The sequence below is a fragment of the Tasmannia lanceolata genome, unplaced genomic scaffold (assembly GCF_043159265.1).
Source record: "Tasmannia lanceolata isolate RefF3 unplaced genomic scaffold, GAP_Taslan_0.1 ptg000003l, whole genome shotgun sequence".
NCBI lineage: Eukaryota > Viridiplantae > Streptophyta > Magnoliopsida > Canellales > Winteraceae > Tasmannia > Tasmannia lanceolata.
The window spans coordinates 1280069-1299863 of record NW_027518680.1 but is presented as its reverse complement, the minus strand read 5'-3'; the positions used below and the strand labels follow the sequence as shown (position 1 = coordinate 1299863).

General features: G+C 39.7%; 1 protein-coding gene across 1 annotated transcript; it reads right to left on the bottom strand.

Annotated features, from left to right (window-relative positions):
* Positions 1-6049: 6049 nt before the first annotated feature.
* LOC143859707 (putative 2-oxoglutarate-dependent dioxygenase AOP1) lies at positions 6050-10943 on the bottom strand. Its single transcript, XM_077370360.1, has 3 exons — positions 10552-10943; positions 9278-9599; positions 6050-6494 (listed from the first exon to the last, which is right to left on the bottom strand). The coding sequence occupies exons 1-3, from the start codon at positions 10935-10937 to the stop codon at positions 6243-6245; spliced, it is 960 nt and encodes a 319-aa protein (XP_077226475.1). The 5' UTR covers positions 10938-10943; the 3' UTR covers positions 6050-6242.
* Between the last annotated feature and the right edge of the window lie 8852 nt (positions 10944-19795).

Sequence of the window (19795 nt, the reverse complement as noted above, 5' to 3'; positions counted from 1 at the left end):
GGGGGCCGTGGCCCTCACGCTATATGTGCCGCCACCCGGTTACCAGTTATACACAGCGTCAAATCATCTTGGTCCTGACGTCACCTTACTTAACCAGCACAGATCCATCTAATCATCCTAGTCATGAATCTACTTGACTCAGTCAACACATTTAATTAATGTACATGTTTAGCTACTCAACACATTTAATTAATGTATATGTTTAGCTACCCCAAGTGAAACTCTGCAAAGCAAACCTCAATATGTCCTCTCCAATTCATCACCTATTTCTATGGTTTGTCATTCTCTCCAATTCCTTTACACTAATTGGCATCCTAAGATTGTCGATTAGTGATCCACCATCTACTTTTTTAGGTGCCACCATAAATTGACTTTGCAGAAATCAACCAATAGGGGCGCTCTTGAAGCTGATTTTGCTGAGGGCGCCCTTCATTCTATCATTCCTCATAAAATGTTTAGAATCTTCTATTTGTTTTTTCATGATTTTTTTCCAAGAAATTTTTCCCTAGATCCAAACAGCTCCACTTGGGCGAAATGGGGCATTTATAATTGGCTGATCCATGTTTTATTTTATTTTTTTTGAATGGCAAATAATTATTTTAAAGGAAATGAAACATGAGGAAACCCGCGACAATCAAGATGATCGATGCAATACAGGAATAAAACATAAAAGCACTCCACAAAAATGCATCAAGGAGGAAGGAAATCGGAGAATTCCAAAGCCGTACTAGCCTATCGGCCTCTGAGTTTGCTGATTTCCTTCCATGATGATATGAAATATTGGAGCCTCCCACCCAGTTGGTTATTGCATCAGTCCACTCAGCAAACTGCCACGGATGTGATGCTCTAACCTCTAACCACTTTATCAATAGGTCCTTCCACTTCACGCTCACTTAAAATGCGAGCATATGAATGAATTGCTAAGACTAAGGGCGTTTTTGGCAACCATTTATTTGCCGCATTCTCCCTTTTTTTTCGGCATCAAGAATGAGAAACGCAAAGTCTAAAAAAAAATCTCCTTTGGCTAGGCCCATTTCTAATTTTTTCCCCTTCTTTTTAGGGTAAAAGCTAGGATTTTTTGAAGCGACTAATAGTCACTTCCAACGATTCTAATTGATCCATTTCTTGCCCTTTTAATTCGGTGAGAATGAGAAGCCTTGCTGAACACACCCTAAAAATTCACAGTAAACAATTGAAATCAAATCAATCCTCACTACAGTAAACAATTGAAATCAAATCAATCCTCACTACATTTACATAATCTTTCTTTCTCATTCCATATATCAAGCTTAATTATCACAAAACCTCATCTTATACAACCCATTTCACAAGTCCATAAACCATTTTAAGCTTTCGAACTTCGCAGCCAAGTCTCTTCCCATTCTATATATGTGAAGCTTGATGAAAATTAAATCAATATTTTAATGTTTGCTGAGAGATTGGTAGATCTTTGACGGTTGGTCAAAATTTCGGCGCATGCAAATTCAAAGATATCAAGGCATGCAAATAAGATTCGTGAAAATCCTCTTGTATTGCTTATCTTTGTATTGCATTTATGGCATTGAATGTGTTAGGTGTTATGTTAGGTACCTTGAAAATGACATGCATTCTATCTAATGCATGGTGTGTGAAATAAAAGATATACGAATCTTAACATCTCTCTCTCTACCTTAGCTTTCTCCTCATCCAGTAGAAGAAATACACTGGTGCAAATATCATTTTTCAAAACGAGAGTTATTTGAGTGGTTACTATAGAGTTTATGGTTCCAACATCTGGTATCAGAGCAAGCCTATAAGTTGAATCATGGCGGCAACCAATTCGATTCATTTACAACTTCCAAAGCTCATGGGGAAAAATTACGACAACTGGTCCGTCCAGTTAAAAGTATTTTTTTGGTCCCAAGATTTGTGGAATCTGGTGGAGAGCGACTACACCAAAGTTGTCGATTCAACATCATTTGAAGCATTGAAGAAGGAGGAGAAAGATCTACTGACAGAGACTTGCAAGAAGGACCAAAAGACATTGTATGCCATCTTTCAAGCTGTAGACAAGTTGGTATTTGAAAAAAAAATCGGCGGTGGAGACGGCGAACGCGGCGTGGGATCTTTTTGCAAAAATCCTATAAAGGCGACGATCGGGTCAAGCGAGTGCAGCTACAAACGTTGAGAGGAGATTTCGAGTCTCTACAAATGGGGACTCGGAATCAATCTCGGCATTCTTTGATCGAGTGCAATCCATAGTTAACCAATTAAAGGTTAACGGTGAAAAAACTGAAGATCAAAGGATTATGGAAAAGATCATGCGATCTTTGACCACGAAATTTGACTATGTTGTCGCCGCAATTGAAGAAGGGCAAGACACATCAACCATGTCGATAGAACGGTTGATGGGTTCATTATGCTCCTACGAGCAAAGGATGAACCAGAAGGCCGACAACTCTAACATGGAGCATGCGTTGCAAAGCAGATTTATTCAGACAAATCGTGGTGGCAATCAAGGCAGCCGAGGCTGAGGACGCAGTCGAGGCAAAGGAAGAAATAATATCACTAGTAAATATAAAGTCGGTGATATTAATAATTCTGGAGGTCGCGGTGGTTATACCGGAGCACGTGACAAGTCCAAAGTCAAGTGCTATCGATGTCAACAGTTCGAGCACTACAGACTTGAATGTCGAACTCAAATGCCGAACGAGCAGGCATAGCATGTAAATACAGTTGAAGCTGAAGAAAACATGGTTCTGGCGTGCAACGATGTTGAACCAGATTGCGAGCGTACAAATATCTGGTTTCTTGATACTGGGTTCAGTAATCACATGTGTGGAAGAAAGGAGTTTTTCTCATGCTTGGACGAATCTGTACGTGGTGAAGTTAATTTTGGAAATCGATCCAAAATTCCGGTGATGGACGAAGGTGATATAAAAATCCAGTCTAAGAATGGTACTGACATCACCATTACAAACTTATTCTGTGCCGACGTTGTTCTAGAATTTGTTGAGTATGGGTCAACTTTCAGAGAAAGGGAACGATATTCATATCCTAAATGGTGTGTGCACCATCAAAACCAAAGGCAGGCGTATGATGGCAAAGGTGCAGATGACAAAAAACCGAATGTTCCCGTTGAATCTTCACACGAGAATCGAGATGAACTTACAAGTGATGGAGAAAGATAGCAATTAGCTATGGCATCTTCAGTTTGGTCATCTAAATTTCCGAGGATTGAGGCTCTTGGTGCAGAAAGATATGGTAGGGGGCTACCTCTTATCGACGCTCCAGATCGGCCGTGTGAAGGGTGTCTTTCTCGGAAAACATCGCCGAGATTCTTTTGGGTCGGAAAATCACGAAGAGCCAAACAACTGCTGGAGTTGGTTCGCACAGACATATGTGGACCAATTGAGGAAGAATCTCTACGGCACAAGAAGTATATGCTACTTTTCGTAGATGATTTTACGAGAAAAAGTTGGGTTTATTTTCTAAAAGAAAAATCAGAGGCGTTTGAAAAATTTTAAGAGTTTAAAGCCTCTGTTGAAAAACAAAGTGGCTTTATTCTAAAGATATTGAGATCAGATAGTGGTGGGGAATTTACCTCTAACGAATTCAACAAATACTGCAAAACTCAAGGGATTCAACTCCAGCTAATTGCCAGTTATACACCTCAGCAGAACGGTATAGCTGAGAGGAAGTATGTTGAAAGCCAAAAGTATGCCAAAACATTTTTGGGCAGAAGCCGTTGCCTGTGCTATTTATCTGTTAAACAGGTGCCCAATGAAAAGTGTTCTTGGGAAAACTCTGCAGGAAGCATGAAGCGGTAACAAACCAGATGTTTCGTTCTTGCGAGTATTTGGGTGTGTTGCATATCCCCATATACCAGATGAACGATGGAAAAAGCTAGATGACAAAAGTCAGAAGTTCATTTTCATCGGCTACAGCAATGTAACTAAGGGTTATAAGTTGTATAACCCGGTGACAGGGGCAGTGATTGTGAGCAGAGATGTTCAGTTTGTTGAAGATGAAGCCTGGGCATGGAACCAGAAGGATGACAACCAGAAAGATGTCATCATCGAAAATGAACCGTGCCAGGAGGACACAGAACCGTGGGAGGACATAGACAGATCTTTACCCAATAGTTCATCCCCTTTACAAAGTTCTCAATCACAGGCAGTAGTTCCGGAGCCTACGAAACGACCAAAGCAAACGTGGGTGATTCCGGCTCGCTTATAAGACTATGTGATCACTTTAGACAGCGACACTGATAAAGATATTACTGATGAAACTTTTTGTCTATTCGCCGATTGTGACCCATTTTTCTATAAAGATGCAGAAAGATGCACGATGGGTTCAGGCTATGGAATAAGAGATTCATGCAATAGAAAAAAAATGCCACATGGGAGTTGACTTCTTTACCATCTAGAAAGAAGCCAATCGATGTCAAGTGGGTGTACAAGACGAAGTACAGACCCGAAGGTCAAGTCAACCGATTCAAGGCAAGGTTGGTGGCCAAAGGCTATAGACAGAAGGCAGGGATTGACTACTTTGAGGTATTCACACCTGTTACCAGAATGGATACCATCCGGATGATCGTAGCACTTGCAGCTCAAAATCGGTGGAAAAACCAACAGATGGATGTCAAATCTGCATTTCTAAATGGCGTGCTTGAAGATGAGGTTTATGTTGAACAACCAGAAGGTTATGTCAAGAGAGGCCATGAGAATCAAGTGTACAGGTTGAAGAAGGCATTGTACGGACTGAAACAAGCACCACGTGCCTGGTACATGCGAATCGACACATACATGCTGGAATGAGTTCCAGAAATGTCCTTTTGAGCACACGTTATATATCAAATCAAAAGCCAACGGTGATATGATGATTGTATGTCTTTATGACTTAATATTCACAGGAAATTGCAAGACAATGTTTGCTGAATTCAGGGAGGCGATGACCCGTCAATTTGAAATGACAGATATGGGATTGATGTCCTATTTCTTGGGCATCGAAGTGCAACAGACAGATGATGGCATATTTATTTCTCAGAAAAAGTATGCCAATGATATCTTGAAGAAATTCAAGATGGACTTCGCGAAGCCAATCCGGACTCCAGTTGCAGAACGTTTGGAGATGAAGAAAGAAGGAAGCGGAGAACTGGTAAACCCCACTTATTTTAAAAGCATTGTTGGTAGTCTGCGATATTTGACTTTCACTAGACCAGATATTGTTTATGGAGTAGGGCTTATCAGTTGATTCATGGAGACACCACAACAATCGCATCTACAAGCGGCAACGTGGATCTTGCGGTACGTCGGTAGTACTCGAGATCATGGAATTTTTTATACATGTTCTGACGATTTTAGTCTAGTAGGTTATACAGACAGTGATTGGGGTGATATTGAGACTCGTAAAAGCACTTCCGGGTATGTTTTCTATCTGGGAGCAGGAGTGTTTTCTTGGTCATCAAAGAAGTAACAGGTTGTTGTCCCGTCAATAGCAGAAGCAGAATACATGGCAGCAACTTCAGCGGCATGTCAACCAGTATGGCTGCGTCGCATACTGGATGAGTTGAGGTACAAACATGGAGGCCCTACAAAATCATGTGTGATAATAAATCTGCAATCGCACTTGCCAAGAATCCAGTTTTTCATGGCAGGAGCAAGCATATTGGGGTTAAATATCATTACATTCAAGATTTGGTCAAAGATGGGGAAATCGAGATTGAATTTTGCAGATCTGAAGATCGAGTGGCAAATATTTTGACAAAACCGCTGCAGGCGAATTCGTTTGAGAAATTGAAGATGATGCTCGGTGTTGTTGATTTTAAAAATCGATTTAAGGGAGGCTGTTGAAAATTAAATCGATATTTTAATGTTTGCGGACAAATCTTGAGATTGGTAGATCTTTGGCTGTTGGTCAAAAATTCGGCGTATGCAAATCCAAAGATATCAAGGCAATGTACCTTGAGAATGACATGCATTCTATATAATGCATGATGTGTGAAATAAAAGATATACGAATCTTAACATCTCTCTTTACCTTAGCTTTCTCCTCATCCAGTAGAAGAAATACAATGGTGCAAATATCATTTTTCAAGACGAGAGTTATTTGACTGGTTACTATAGAGTTTTTGGTTCCAACAAAGCTTAAAAGGAAGCAAAATCACAAACCTCTCTCCTATGTTTATGCATAACAAATAAGTAGATTACATGATAGTATAATACCAAGGCAAGCAATCTTCAATCCCCCTTTGCATGACGTCAAACACCAGCATAGATCTCAAGGGCATTCTCTTTAGCCAAGACATTCATATCTGAATAGATAAAAGTAAGGAAATCCATGAAGTTGAATGGCCTGAAGAGAAGTGGGTGTTCATTATCCACCAGCTCTTTAGGCACCTCTATGGTTCCCCCCTCTTTTGGTATGGAAAAAAGTCCATAAGAAAACCTCTCTTTCTCTTCAGACAGCATTACTCGATGTTTTACCGGATGAAGCCTTCCATTGCTCCATGCCTGAAACAAAATTACCATGTCCGTCAATCAGGAGCAAGATTTGACAACTATAGTAGAAAATTAGTTGTTTTAGGCCCTGTTTGGATTGTAGGAATTTTATGGAAAAGTTTGGAAATGAATTTTTTGAAAAAAAAAATTCTTACTTTTTCTGCATATGAAAAAATATAACTTGAGCCAACTCTATTCAATTTTTATTTAGAGGGACCTTCAATTTATGGTGATATCCCTCTAAATTAAGCATACCCATATCATTTCCCTTTCAATAATGTGAAGATCCCCAAGAAATTTTTTTCCATCGAAAATGTTTTTCTTACAATTCAAACAGGGCAGGGAATGATTTTTGCTAGAAAAGTTGCCTTATTTCCCAGTTAGGAGGTTTCCTAATTGGAGTTGGAAACCAAAACATGAATGCATTTTTTATTTTTTTGCAAAAGCAGCCTTCCACTTTGCTCTATTTGCAAAAAGGGTCTTCTAGTTTGAAATTTGCAAATAGAGTCATCACGTTAGAGTGAATTTTGCATAGCACGTCACGCCAACAACTTGTGACCCATATACCCATGGTAGATTTTTTTTGACTCAATTGAAAAAGGCAGAAACTTCCTTATACGTGAAAAAGGGCAAAAAATATTACCTTGCAAAAAAACTAACATAGCGGCAGTAATAATTTTATAATCAAGGGTGTGGGAATATCATTTCTAGATATACTAGTGTTCTAACGCATGGGTCTAAAAAAAAGGGGCCTACCCCATCAAACACATGTGGATGGGTAAAATTGTGGGCCCCACTATACACATGGGCTCGGACACAGTATAATCCATAATGTCTCCTTTTACTCGCAAACAACCAAAATCGTGGGTGGCAAGAGTGGGCGTGAGTAAGAGAGAATGCGATCGAGAGTTTTTTCTTGGGTTTCTCTTGATTTTTACTCTTAGGTTTTCTAAGGTTTTCCTTTTGTACGGTCTTAGATGAGAGGACAAGGAAAAAGTTGCAGGTTTGTGGGTCTGGGGGAATCCATTGTAATATTTGCAAATTGTTTCTCATAGTGGATGATCATATTCTCGCCCGGATGATGGCATCTTAGCCGAATCATGTAAAATCCCTGTGTACATCTTGTAATTTGTTTCTTAATACTTTTCTTCGATCGGATCGATTTTACCTGGCAGATTTTCTTAACACATTTGTATATGATAGTCCTTGGAGTTGGAATCATGAGCAAGTGTCAAAAAACTCAAAGAACTCAAGAACTTCACCAAGGTAAAATGATTTGAGTTGGTGAGTTAACTCGGGTGAGTCAAAAGGAGTTTTTAATTGACAAGGTAGAGCAGAATTTCGGACTCGAACGAGAACTCGACCAAGGTAGAAAGAGTAGACCAAGGTAAAACGAGTGGACTCGGGCGAGCAAATTATTGACCTGGGGAGTCTAACAATGCCGACAAGTTTTCAAAACCTTAGTATGCAATCACCCCTTCTACCTCTCAAAAACATGTTTGGCGTACCATGGAAATCAAAGTAATTATCTAATCGTCACTAGGTAATGGGGTCAATAGTCGAGTTTGAATGTGGGTCCAAAATGAGGGTAGTACTGTACGGCCCACTTCATAGAATGATCTATACCGTTCATTTGTTGGGCCACGGAGTAAATAGAATGTGCCCCAAAACTCATTTCCATCGGGTGATCATAACACTCTGATCTGGAGAGGGTCTGTGCATTATAGAAACCTCTATAGATTGGAAGGTTACCGATGGAAATGAGTTTTTTTGGGCACAACCTATTTATGTTGTGGCCCAGCAAATAAATTAAACGGTTTGGATCATCCTATGAAGCAGGCCATACCTGGACTATACAGCCACGCACCATATAAAAACTCAAAGAAACGATGATATGAAGGCAAAAGTAACATTTTATATGAGATTTTATAAGGTGGTCGTGCATGTATATGCGTGTGCGCCTTACAGTGGGCCCACATAATCGGATGATCTAAACCACTCATTTGTTGGACTCTATGCCCCAAAAATCTTCTCCAGAGGATAATCCAAACACAAAATATATTGGAGGCCAGGGTTAGGATTATCTTCCGGAAAAGATTTTTGGGGCACGACCTATGTATGATAGGTTGGGAACCAACAAATGACTGGTTTCAATCATCGATCCAGTTAGGTGGGTTCAGTGCACTTTTTCTATGGGGAATTGTTTAGAGGCGTTTTGTGATCCAAGCTGGCAAAAAATGACGCCCAAACTTCTACTTCACTCTTTTTAAAAGAAGGGTGATCCTACTACAATGTTCCGTTCCTAATTGGCCATATCGCACTATCTGATGACTACTTGTAAGTAAAGCATATACACCATAAGATTAAGAGGTGCATATCATCCAACCTGACTTGGCATAGTTGTTTAAGAAATGGGGGCAAACATATCATTTCCCTATTTAGCATCTTTTTTTGTAAAATTTGGGTTAGGGCCATCCTCTAATCTTTTAGTAACACTAGAGAAAGTGTCAACATGTGATACATACCTTATGACTATTCTATCCGTGAGATGTTTGAGATTGTGGGTCATCTATGGTTGTACCCACACTCCCTTGGTTTTATAAAGACACTCCACACACTATTACACACTTCTTTGATTAGCTGTTGATAGCCTTACCTTGGAATTGTAACAGCTTTTAGAGAAGTGTACAATGAAGAGAGGAGCGTTATTGATAAAACAAGGGAGTGCGGATGACCAAAATACACTTCATTTGTTCAATGTGAGTCACCAAATCGAGTGGAAAAAGGCAACGTACCTTGAATGATTCGCCCACGATGACTATTAAAGAGCCTCGGGAAGAAGGCACATGGATCCAGTCACCATCCTTGGATTGCACTTCAAGCCCTTGCACTTCGTCTAGACATAATATGGTAATGAAGTTTTTATCAGTATGAGCGACAAGTCCAATGGCAGATTCATTGCCAACAGGAGGGTTATATTTCATCACACGAAATATAGAGCTAGTGTCTCCTACGTGCGAATCGTAGCATTTCCCGGCACCGAAACTATCGAAGATCATCTTCCTGATAATTAGATCCAATTCTAACACCTTGCTACTCGTGGAATTCAGAGTTTGGCTAGCCAAAAAAACAAAAAACAAAAAACAATGTGAATCATAATCTTGGCAGTAATCAATTAATGAAAACAAGTAATTAGGTAAAATGCGTCATGATATGAAAATAAGAAAATGAAGAGTTGATTGCATTGCTAGCTGTTTCTATAGACCCAAACCCCAATTGTGGTAAATAAAAAGAATTATTATGCTGGCGGTCATTGTAAAAATCATCATCACCGACTACTTAGTTGCTATCTTTTATTAGCTACTTAGGTGTTGAGGAAGACCGTATCAAAGTCTTGGAAGCACCAACAACCACCTACAGCCGTAGAGTCCCCGGTGTGCTCTTTTGAGAGTCTAAAGATTTCCACCATACCCATCTGGGTCAGAATCTCAAGTCTTCACCTAAGATATTGGACCACAAAGGGGCTGGGAAAAATAGCCAGTTGTATTGGACGCCCCCGTACGTATTCATGGACACACAAATTGCTGAGGGCTCAAGGCTTAGCTACGCTCTCGTCTGCATGGAAGTATCAGTAGAAGATCCTTTGCCAAACTCAATTCGTATCCATTCCCTCACAGGGATGCACTCCCAAACTATTGAATATGATTGGAAACCACATGCCTGTATGCAGTGTAAAGACTTCAGCTACACTCCGGAAAAATGTCCCCAAAGCAAAAAATCCGATCATATCCCCAAACAGCAACCAAGGCAAGAATGGGTCCAGAAAAAGAAGACCACAAAGACATCAAAGGACAGACTTATAGATGACCATGAAGACACAAAAACTGAGAAATTGGATACGGAACATGGGAGCCATAAAAAAAGGGCAAACCAAAAACAGACTCCTAATCCCTCTACAAATTTATTTAGCTCCCCTCACCTTAGGTGATCTAACGGTTTATTTCAACCCAATCCAACGGTGAGATCTCACATATTCTAACAGAGTTTATTAAGGGTAGAAGGATTTTACCAGAACGAGGGGTTCCCATCTGGCCACATGAGCTCGGTGAATGCCCGAGCCTGGTCCAATCTCGGTGCATCCTCCACACCCAAGCTCTCATAAAGAGGAACAACGTCCGAGCCACCGACGTAGCCATAGTAAGGCTTAAGGCTGAAGTTCTTCTTCTTTGTCTCAACAGGAAGATCAAAGAGAAGCTTAATGGCACCAAACATGTCTTCACGTAGATGGCTCGGAATCTTATCGGAAGCCACTTGGAAACAGCCGAACCTCTCGCACGCGTCTCGAACCTCTTGGCACAATAAGGTCCACCCCTCTGTCCCTTGCTCTAGCGCTAGAGGGTCCTTGCAGAAATCAACAAATGGGATTTGGGTCTGATTTTCTGAACCCATTCTCATCCACTATAGAACAATGACAATGGATTTCAAGAACCTCTTGCCCTATATATATATATACATCTATTCAAACTCTTGTCACCTTTTATTTGTCTTTTCCTGAAAATGTCTTTATTTTTAGGAAAAGTCAAACAACTGGGGTGGGAATATAAATATTGTATGATCAGCAAAAGACAAACCAAATGGGGTGGGAATATCATTTTGGATATATTGAGTAGCCGGCCGGCCGGCTAGCGGCTATAGGGTTGTGATTCCTTGGGCCACTTCATTTTTGACAAGTATATAAGAGTTTTTATATGTATATAAAGGAATATGATATTTTCACGCCCCCCGCATGTAATGCACGCCGTGATTTGACATAAAGTTGCCCAACTTTATGTCAAATCAGGTTATCAGGGAGCGTGCATGTAGTGTGGGGGGGGGGGGGGGGGGGTGGGAATATCATCACCCGAGTATAAAAGGGCAGAAATCCATGTCAACCTATATCTCTTTCTTGGCATTTCTTATTCATATGTGCACTTGACCATGTGGCATTTATGTAGGTCCTGCTAGAGTAGTTCTAAAACAATTTGTCATTAATGCATTTTGCTAAAAATAACTATATTCTTAGGTGGAGGGTTGAAGACACAGAAATACTAAATATTTTTATTGTTTTCAAATGTTACATATTGGGATTGAGGGTTGTAATGGCCAGCTGTGAATGAAAGCTACTTGTTTTATAAAACTCTTAGCTGTAAGGAAGATGGGAACCCGTTTCCTTTTAAAAAGGGATCTGTGACACGTGTACAATAAGACAAGAAAGAGTCATATTTTATGGGGCTGACTTTGACTTCTACAAATTTACCAAAATATTGCAAAATGATAATTAAATTTTCAAATAATGGCCTGCCATTTGTGGTGGCCAGATGCAACTAGGAGTGGCAAAATTCACCGGAACTGAACCGAAACCGAGCCGAAACCGAACCGAAAATTCGGTTTCAGTTTGGTTAAACCAAACTGTTCTAATTTTGGTTCGGCTTCGGTTCGGTAGAACCAACCCAATTCAAATTTCGGTTCGGTAGAGCCAAACCGATGATCAGTTAGGTTTCGGTTTGGTTCGGTCTGGACAATGATAAATGTGCCCCTTTTCATAGGAAAATGATAAATGCACACCTTTTCATCGGTTCGGTTTGGGGGTTTGGTTTGGCTTCAATTCGGTTTGTACATATATATATGTTCTGTTCAGTTCGGTTTGGGGGTCAAACCGAACCGAAACCAAACCGTTGCCACCCTAGATGCAACCAATGATGGTGGCAATTTTTTTTGAATAGTCAACCCTCTAACAAAGTATTTTCATCATTCTTGACATTATTTTATGGGAAATGATATGAGCACAGCCATGTTTTGATAATTTCACTAACTCATCTTGTCCTTTATTATTTAAAGAGCCATCAACAGTTACTACTGTTTCCAAAAAGATCTCACAAGTCAATTAAAAAAGAAAAGAAATGGCTGAGCTTGTGCAATTATTAAAACATGAAAGTGCCAATATCAGTAGAAATTAGATGATGAATGGGCCTATAAACACGTACTCATCATCCCATCATTGATATTTGATCCAACAACAGCTCACTTTTAAGAAGTTGTTGTTGGATCAAATTATATCAAGGGTGGTACCTCCAACAACAGCTCATCATTGATATTTGGCCATTCAACATATAATTTCTCCCAGTATCCGTAGCCATTTTATGCACCAAAATATAGTTCCGTTTTAGTTTAGGATTTTTAAAATTTTTTATTTTCATGATTTTTTAAACTTTTGATTATATTTTATTCTCTATTTTTTGTTTTTAAGCAACACAAAGGTTTTTATTAATTTTAAATAGAAACTAGTTGATGGCAAAAAGATAAGTGGATGAGGAAAGTAGTCTAAACCCTAATTTTAATATGGGATTTGCTAGCACATCGCAGAAGGCATTTCGCGGATGGCTTGTTGCATGTGAGAGCAGCCACACCGGCTCACTTTTCATGATGTAGCTGCTCTCACATGAAACAGGCCATCTGCGAAATGCCTTCTGTGATGGACATTAGCAATATTAATTTTAATCGACTCTCAATCTTATACAACTTTTTAAATATTCTAAGTTTTTAGAGTTCATATATGTAGATTTTTTTATTTTTTATTTTAAATTACAAGATAAAGTCGCCAAAATTACACATAAAAGATGTAGAAAGTCCACAATCATATACAGAGACTATGGAGAAAGGTACAATCCGTAATTAATAAAACCAGAATAATAAAAAATGTGGGTTTTTCCAAAGAAGCTTGTGGTTTAAAAATGTATTGAACTGTCGCACTCGCCGAACGTCGACAACATAATTAAGAGTTTAATGGTTAGGTTTTCTCAACAAATGACAAAAGTAGCTGGACCATGACGAATAATAGGTACCCATGACCTAGGCAGAGTTAGTGAGCCGTGTAATAAATGACCATTTTGCATGGTTCGTGGACCACTTCAGCGAGGCGCTGGGACCGGGCCTAGACGCTTGTCCAATTTTGGGTAATGGTCGATTGGTAGTAAGTCGTAACGGTAGGTATAATAAAGGGGAGAATTTAGGCTAATTCTTTTCTAATTTTTTTTTAATATTCTTTAGATTAGTTAGTAAGTGTTATCAATTTGGGACCATTTTTAAGAGGGATGAAGTGATATTTATGTGCTTGGAGAGATATTGGAGTTTAATGCGAGGCATACCCTCAATTGGTCAAGTGCAAGGATATTTTGGTCTTTTGGGTGAGTGAATCTAAGCCTTTAGATCAGTCTTGAATGAGTCCGATTCATGTTCTCACTTTGGGCTTATGGCTTAAGGAGGATACAAAGGGATGATGTATGGACAGGGCCCATTGGATAATTTTGGGGTGTATATATCCACCCATAGGCCCCAGAGGTACTTAGATGTTAAGCATGCCCTCCTCAGTTATTTTCTGCTTGTCTCTTTGCCACTTGAAGACTGTCATGCCCCGATCCGAACCACACAACCACGTGTGACAACACCACATACCTGTAGCCAACCGCTCACAGATATGCAAGGCAAAGTATGTTAAAGTATAAAGGATAAAATAACGCCTTTCTCTAACAGCTTAAGCTATTGGAGAAGTTGGTAAGTTATCATGGTATCATAGCCAAAGGTCTCCAGTTCAAACCTCCCGGATAACAAAAATTCACATGTGATGGTCAGCTCAAAGTGGGACCACATGTGCCACGTGTTTGCCAAGTGAGCCACACATGTGGGGGAGTGTTAAAGTATAAAAGATAAAATAACGCCTTTCTCCAACAGCTATTGGAGAAGTTGGTAAGTTATCAAAGTACAAGAATAATCCGAATGGTAGAAATACTTTATTTTATTCCATTAGCTACTAGTTTGCTAACAAACTAGCTGAAAACCAAAAGGACAAATACTAGTAATGTTCTCACAAACCCAACCCAAATAAAGTAACCAATTATTACAGAGTTCTCAAAGTACTCACGAAAAGATAATAATGGAAATAAAACTAATCCAATGATATCAACGGTGCTCAATCTCTGAGCTCACAGTTACGATCTCAGTTAACTCTCAGGATCTGCAAGATATTATCAACAGTTAGCTAACAGCCTTGTACGTTAATATGAGGATCCATGACGGATCCGGGCATGCCATAAGACAACAAGGGGCGAGATAATAGCAATCAATGAGCGTAATGATAAGGTAATCACGAAGGAATACCAACAATATAAGTATCCAATGCCAACAAGACCTTTGCTTCCTCGAACTGAGTGATGCAAGCACGAAATAATAATTACATGACTCCACCTGGGTACCCAAGCCACAGACTCATAGTACTTAGTATTCAATACATAGGGTCCACTGCACAAGCCACGAAAGCCCAACCAAAGCGACCCGCGTGTCAGGTATACTGCACAACCCACGAAAGCCCAACCAAAGCAACCTGTGAATACTACAATCTACTACAGGGAATACCACACAAGCCACGAGAGGCCGACTAAAGCATCTCACATATTGGAACATCTAATCATTCCGGTATACCGCACAAGCCATGAGAGCCCGACCAAAGTATACTAAGTGTGAAGTACACATTGTAATACTACCCATGCACCACCCAGCATGATAAAAAAAAAAAAAAAAAATCCACGAGCACAAGCAAATAACAAAATATGCATTGAGCGTAGTGACGTACCAAGTCAGAACCAAAGGCATACACCAATATGGATTTCTTACAACAGAACATCAGAAGGGTATGTTGGCATGCCAAGTCCTAAATTATGAAGCTTAGGATGCAACCATCAACATGCAATCACATTTCCAAGTACCATAACAATGGGGATATCAACCAAGAAGTATAACACAAGACATATCCAACCCGAACACTATTAGAAACAATACAGGGTCCTTTTCTAAGGTACAATCCAACATAAAACGTACATCAAGATGTGCTCCTCAACTTTCTGGGTCTCCCAATCGCTCCCCTAAACATCACAAATCATCTTTTGTTTAGGAATCACGAAGCACAAAGCATTAACTAGCCCGAGAAATAACATGACAGACACAGTCCACTAAAATGGACGTAACTTTTCAACCACTCGTCCAAATTTCTTGTATTTATACTTGCTGGAAAGATATTAAAAGTTATATAACTTTCTAGCTTACCATTTTTAAAGATTCTTCCATCTAATATCCGAAATACTGACTTGAAAAACGGTCAGCAGTATTATGACGGGAATGCACCCTCATCACGCTCCCCGTCCTCCGATCCGACCTTGGTTGGGTTCGATGGGTTCCTCATGTGAAAGGGAGTTCATCAAACATAATCCGATCTTCGGAAACCTATCAAGCGATGATCGGAGTGGATATATGGTTTAAATGGAACAAATCTTTATATTTCTTCCCCAAGTCATGAAAACAGCCACTCTCGGATTCCATGGGATTTCTTCAACGTGAGAAACCCTATGGACGATCTATAGATAGAACAAATTGGGCGGAGAAGTACGAAGAAAAATCAGTCGTTGCGTAGAAAATCCCTATTCCCATCATTCAAATGACAAATCTACACAAATTAGAGTGAGTTCTTACCTTGATCTTGAATTTCGGTCACCAAACTTGATTTCCCTTGGTCCTCCGCACGATTTCTCCTCTCTTCCACAGCCGTTCCTCTTTGGTTTGGCAAAAGTTCTGTAGGATTTGTCACAAATTAGTATTTATACTTTCTCAAGAAAAGCCCTAACTTCTAATTAGAGTAGGGACGAAAATGCCCTTCCTCAATAAGGAGGTGACAAATCTTTTAGAGGGGTGTTTTGGACAATTGGGGTATTACAAAGACCCAGTGGGCCTCATTTATTTTATTTAATTTTTGGTGCATTTTTTTTTTAGCGTGATGATATTTTCAGCCCCCCTGCAGTACGCATTTGCGCCCCTTTTAACGTGATTTGACGTCGAAAAGAGTTAAAGTTGCCCACTGTTTACATTATAAGAGGGGCGAATGCGTACTGCAGGATGGGTGAAATTATCATCTCCCTTCTTTTATTCTATAAACTAATGTTAGTCATGTAGGCAAAATGTAGGGCTGACAATTAAACTCGAAAAAAGGGGGATCCGCCCCGCCCTGAACGAGGTGGGGATTCGCCGATTTAAGAGGGGGACTGGGTTTGAAAAAATTCTCCGAAGTGGGACAAGGCAGGGATGGAGATTGCTCTTGCTTCGCCCGCCCTGTCAACAAAATTAAATTTTCCGCTATTAAATTTGGGTTTGTCGCTTTTAATTTGGGGTTTGTCAAAGCTTTTTGGGAACTGTAATAACCTTTTGACAGCCCTTTAAACACTAAAAGACAAGAAGCTCCGTAGAAATATCAAAACAATTTATCATTTCCCTTTTATAAAATATAAAATATCAACATCTGCTATAAAATATTATATATTTGTATATTTATACTTATTTTGTAGAATGTTTTATTTCCCACCAATCATACGCACTCCCCCTAACTATGCAACATGTATTGTCTGGCATAAGACCCACATCCCATTCTATTATAAGCCCTTGTTACTTTCAAAGTTACCTCATAATTAAGTTTTAAAACTTAATTAATTAATTCTATTATCAGTGTAGTTTAATCTTGTATTTCTCTCTTATTGCTTCTATATATAATGGTAATTTATGGGTTTTTTCCTTTCAAATCTTCTTCTTATAATTCTTGCTTACTGCTTCTTTAATGCTAATTTTTTGCTCTCTCTCTCTCTGTCTCTCATTTTCATCTTTTATTCTCATTTTCATCTTTTATTCAATACTTCCTTGTCTTGGATATTTTGCACTGCTATAAAGGAAATTGTTCTTAAATGAAAATGGCATGGGTTGGAAACACAGAGGCAATCTAATGTACTGTTAGACCGAAAATCGGTAACATGTACGACAGTGACGTAAGAGCTGAGCTGGATGACCAGAGGAGCTGAGTCCTGAGAGACTGGAGTGAAGGGGAGCGAAGTGGCTGAGTCCTGCTATGAGGGCTGAGTCCTGCACAAGGCAAGCGAGGTCAGAAGACCAACCCGGGTTTTACTCCGGACAGGCCCTTCGACACTCAAGTCAGTATGAGCAGGAGTGCAGAGCTAGTCTTAAGAGTTTAGGGTGGAGAGAGGGTTTTTTTGCATTACCCGTTGGTTTAAGCTTTGAACCCCTATTTATAGGGGAAAACCTGGTGAGATGTCCAGGACAGGTGTCCTGGACGGGTGGCGGCCTGAGAGAGGCTGGAGCTCACCTACTCCGGGACAGGTGGCGGCCTGTGAGAGGCTGGAGCTCACCTACTCTGGGACAGGTGGCGGCCTGTGAGAGGCTGGAGCTCACCTACTCTGGGACAGGTGGCGGCCTGTGAGAGGCTGGAGCTCACCTACTCGGGGACAGGTGGCGGCCTGTGAAAGGCTGGAGTTTACCTACTCCAGGACAAGTGGCGGCCTGTGAGAGGCTGGAGCTCACCTATTCGGGGACAGGTGGCGGCCTGTGAGAGGCTGGAGTTTTACACCCCATCATGTACCTTGGGAACATCATGTGTAGCAGAGCAATTGGTTGTCGCTCTTTGCACCTCCCTTTTTACTTTTGCTCTTATACATGTTCTCAATGCAAGAAGATTTAAGGCACCATCTCATTTATTAAAGAACATGCCGTCTCTATTCTTGTCTGCTACTTCATTTTTATTCTAGAAGTGAAAGGGGCCGGCTTACCGACCTTTCATTTCTTATCTGTAAATTATCTTCCATTTCTTTATCATTTCTGATACGTAAATTTTGTAGTCATTCAACAACTAAAGCAAGTGTTTCATACTTTCATACAAAGGGGACGATCACAACAGGGCAGTGTGGCGGTCTACTTGCATGTCACTCTCGTTTTCCTTTTGAACACAACGAAAGGCATTGTTTTATACATAAATAGTCATTTTCAAGAAAGGATAAAAACCAAAGCGTGGAAATTTCATCTCACTTTATACATTTTCTACCATATAATTAAGAAGAGAGAGAGAATATAAATGGACCACTAACGTAACTACCTAGTGAAAGGCACATTCAATGAAGAGAACAGAAACGGTATAAGGGTTTTGCTAACGATGGGAATGATATTTTCCAATCATTTTACACACTGTTTGATAAAAATACTCATTTTCTGTGAATTTATTATCAAAAGATGTGTAAAATATCATTTTCTATTCACCTTAACAAGTGCCGTTCGGGCACTCGTTAGCAAAACCCAATAATCTCTTGGGGGTTTGAAAATCCATGCCACAGTTTGGAGAAAAACTCCAATATAACACGTGAAAGGAGCGAAGCTCCTACACCTACGTGAAAGAGCCAATGCTCTATTCACAAGTGATGTACCAACAATAAACTTTATTCAATTCTCCTTTTCTTTCCTCATGCTATTACATCATATAATAAAGCCAAAACCTAAGAATAACAACCCTAAATTCTTGCCTAACCACTATTCTTAATCTTTTAACTAAAGCAACATAAATAAAAAGTAGAAACATGACTAAAACTTTTCTAAAATAGTAATCCTGCAATATAACTATACCATATCCTAAAACTGCCTATAACTTAGCCAAATCAAGTCCAAATCGTATAATCTTGGGCTCTTTAGATAGGTAATCAAATTTTTTTTCTAAAAACACCAAAATATGCCAGAAGAACAAGATTTGATGCCCTAAAAAATTACTACAAATAAAATGACGAAAATAGAAAATAAAAAATAATAAAAGATTTGATCAACACCATGCGTTCTGCATCAGCTAGTGCCAAACACAAGTCCAACCCATTGCAATTTGCCCTACCTTGATTTGGGTGACCTTAATTAGCCCGCGGATCTATTGGGTCCCATTTAAGGGATCTTACAATAGAAGCCAAGAGATTGGATTTATAGTTATTAATCTTACTGATGGGATGCCCCTTCAATCAATGGTCCAGATTAAGTAGAGAAGTCACCATGTGGGACCTAATGTTGATTGTTGGAGGTAGATCCTTACTATGACTTCCTCGCAGCTGGACTAAAAAATAAATAGCAATATTGTAAATTCTATGATATAACCTGTGGGTTTCTTTTTCATAAAGAGATTTGGCAGCCGAGGGGGCAAATATACTTTTATTTTGTAATATATTTTTGGGAAAATTACATTTACACCCCCTCTAGTTTCTGACACATCCACTTATACCTCTATAGTTTAAAACGTGACAACTACACCCCATGTGGTTTCAATTTGTGTAAGGTAAATCCCCTCAGTTGACGGTTCGTCCACATATTGAAGGGTTAGGATGATCCGATGGAGCTGATTTTTTAGGCACACCCTATCTATGTCG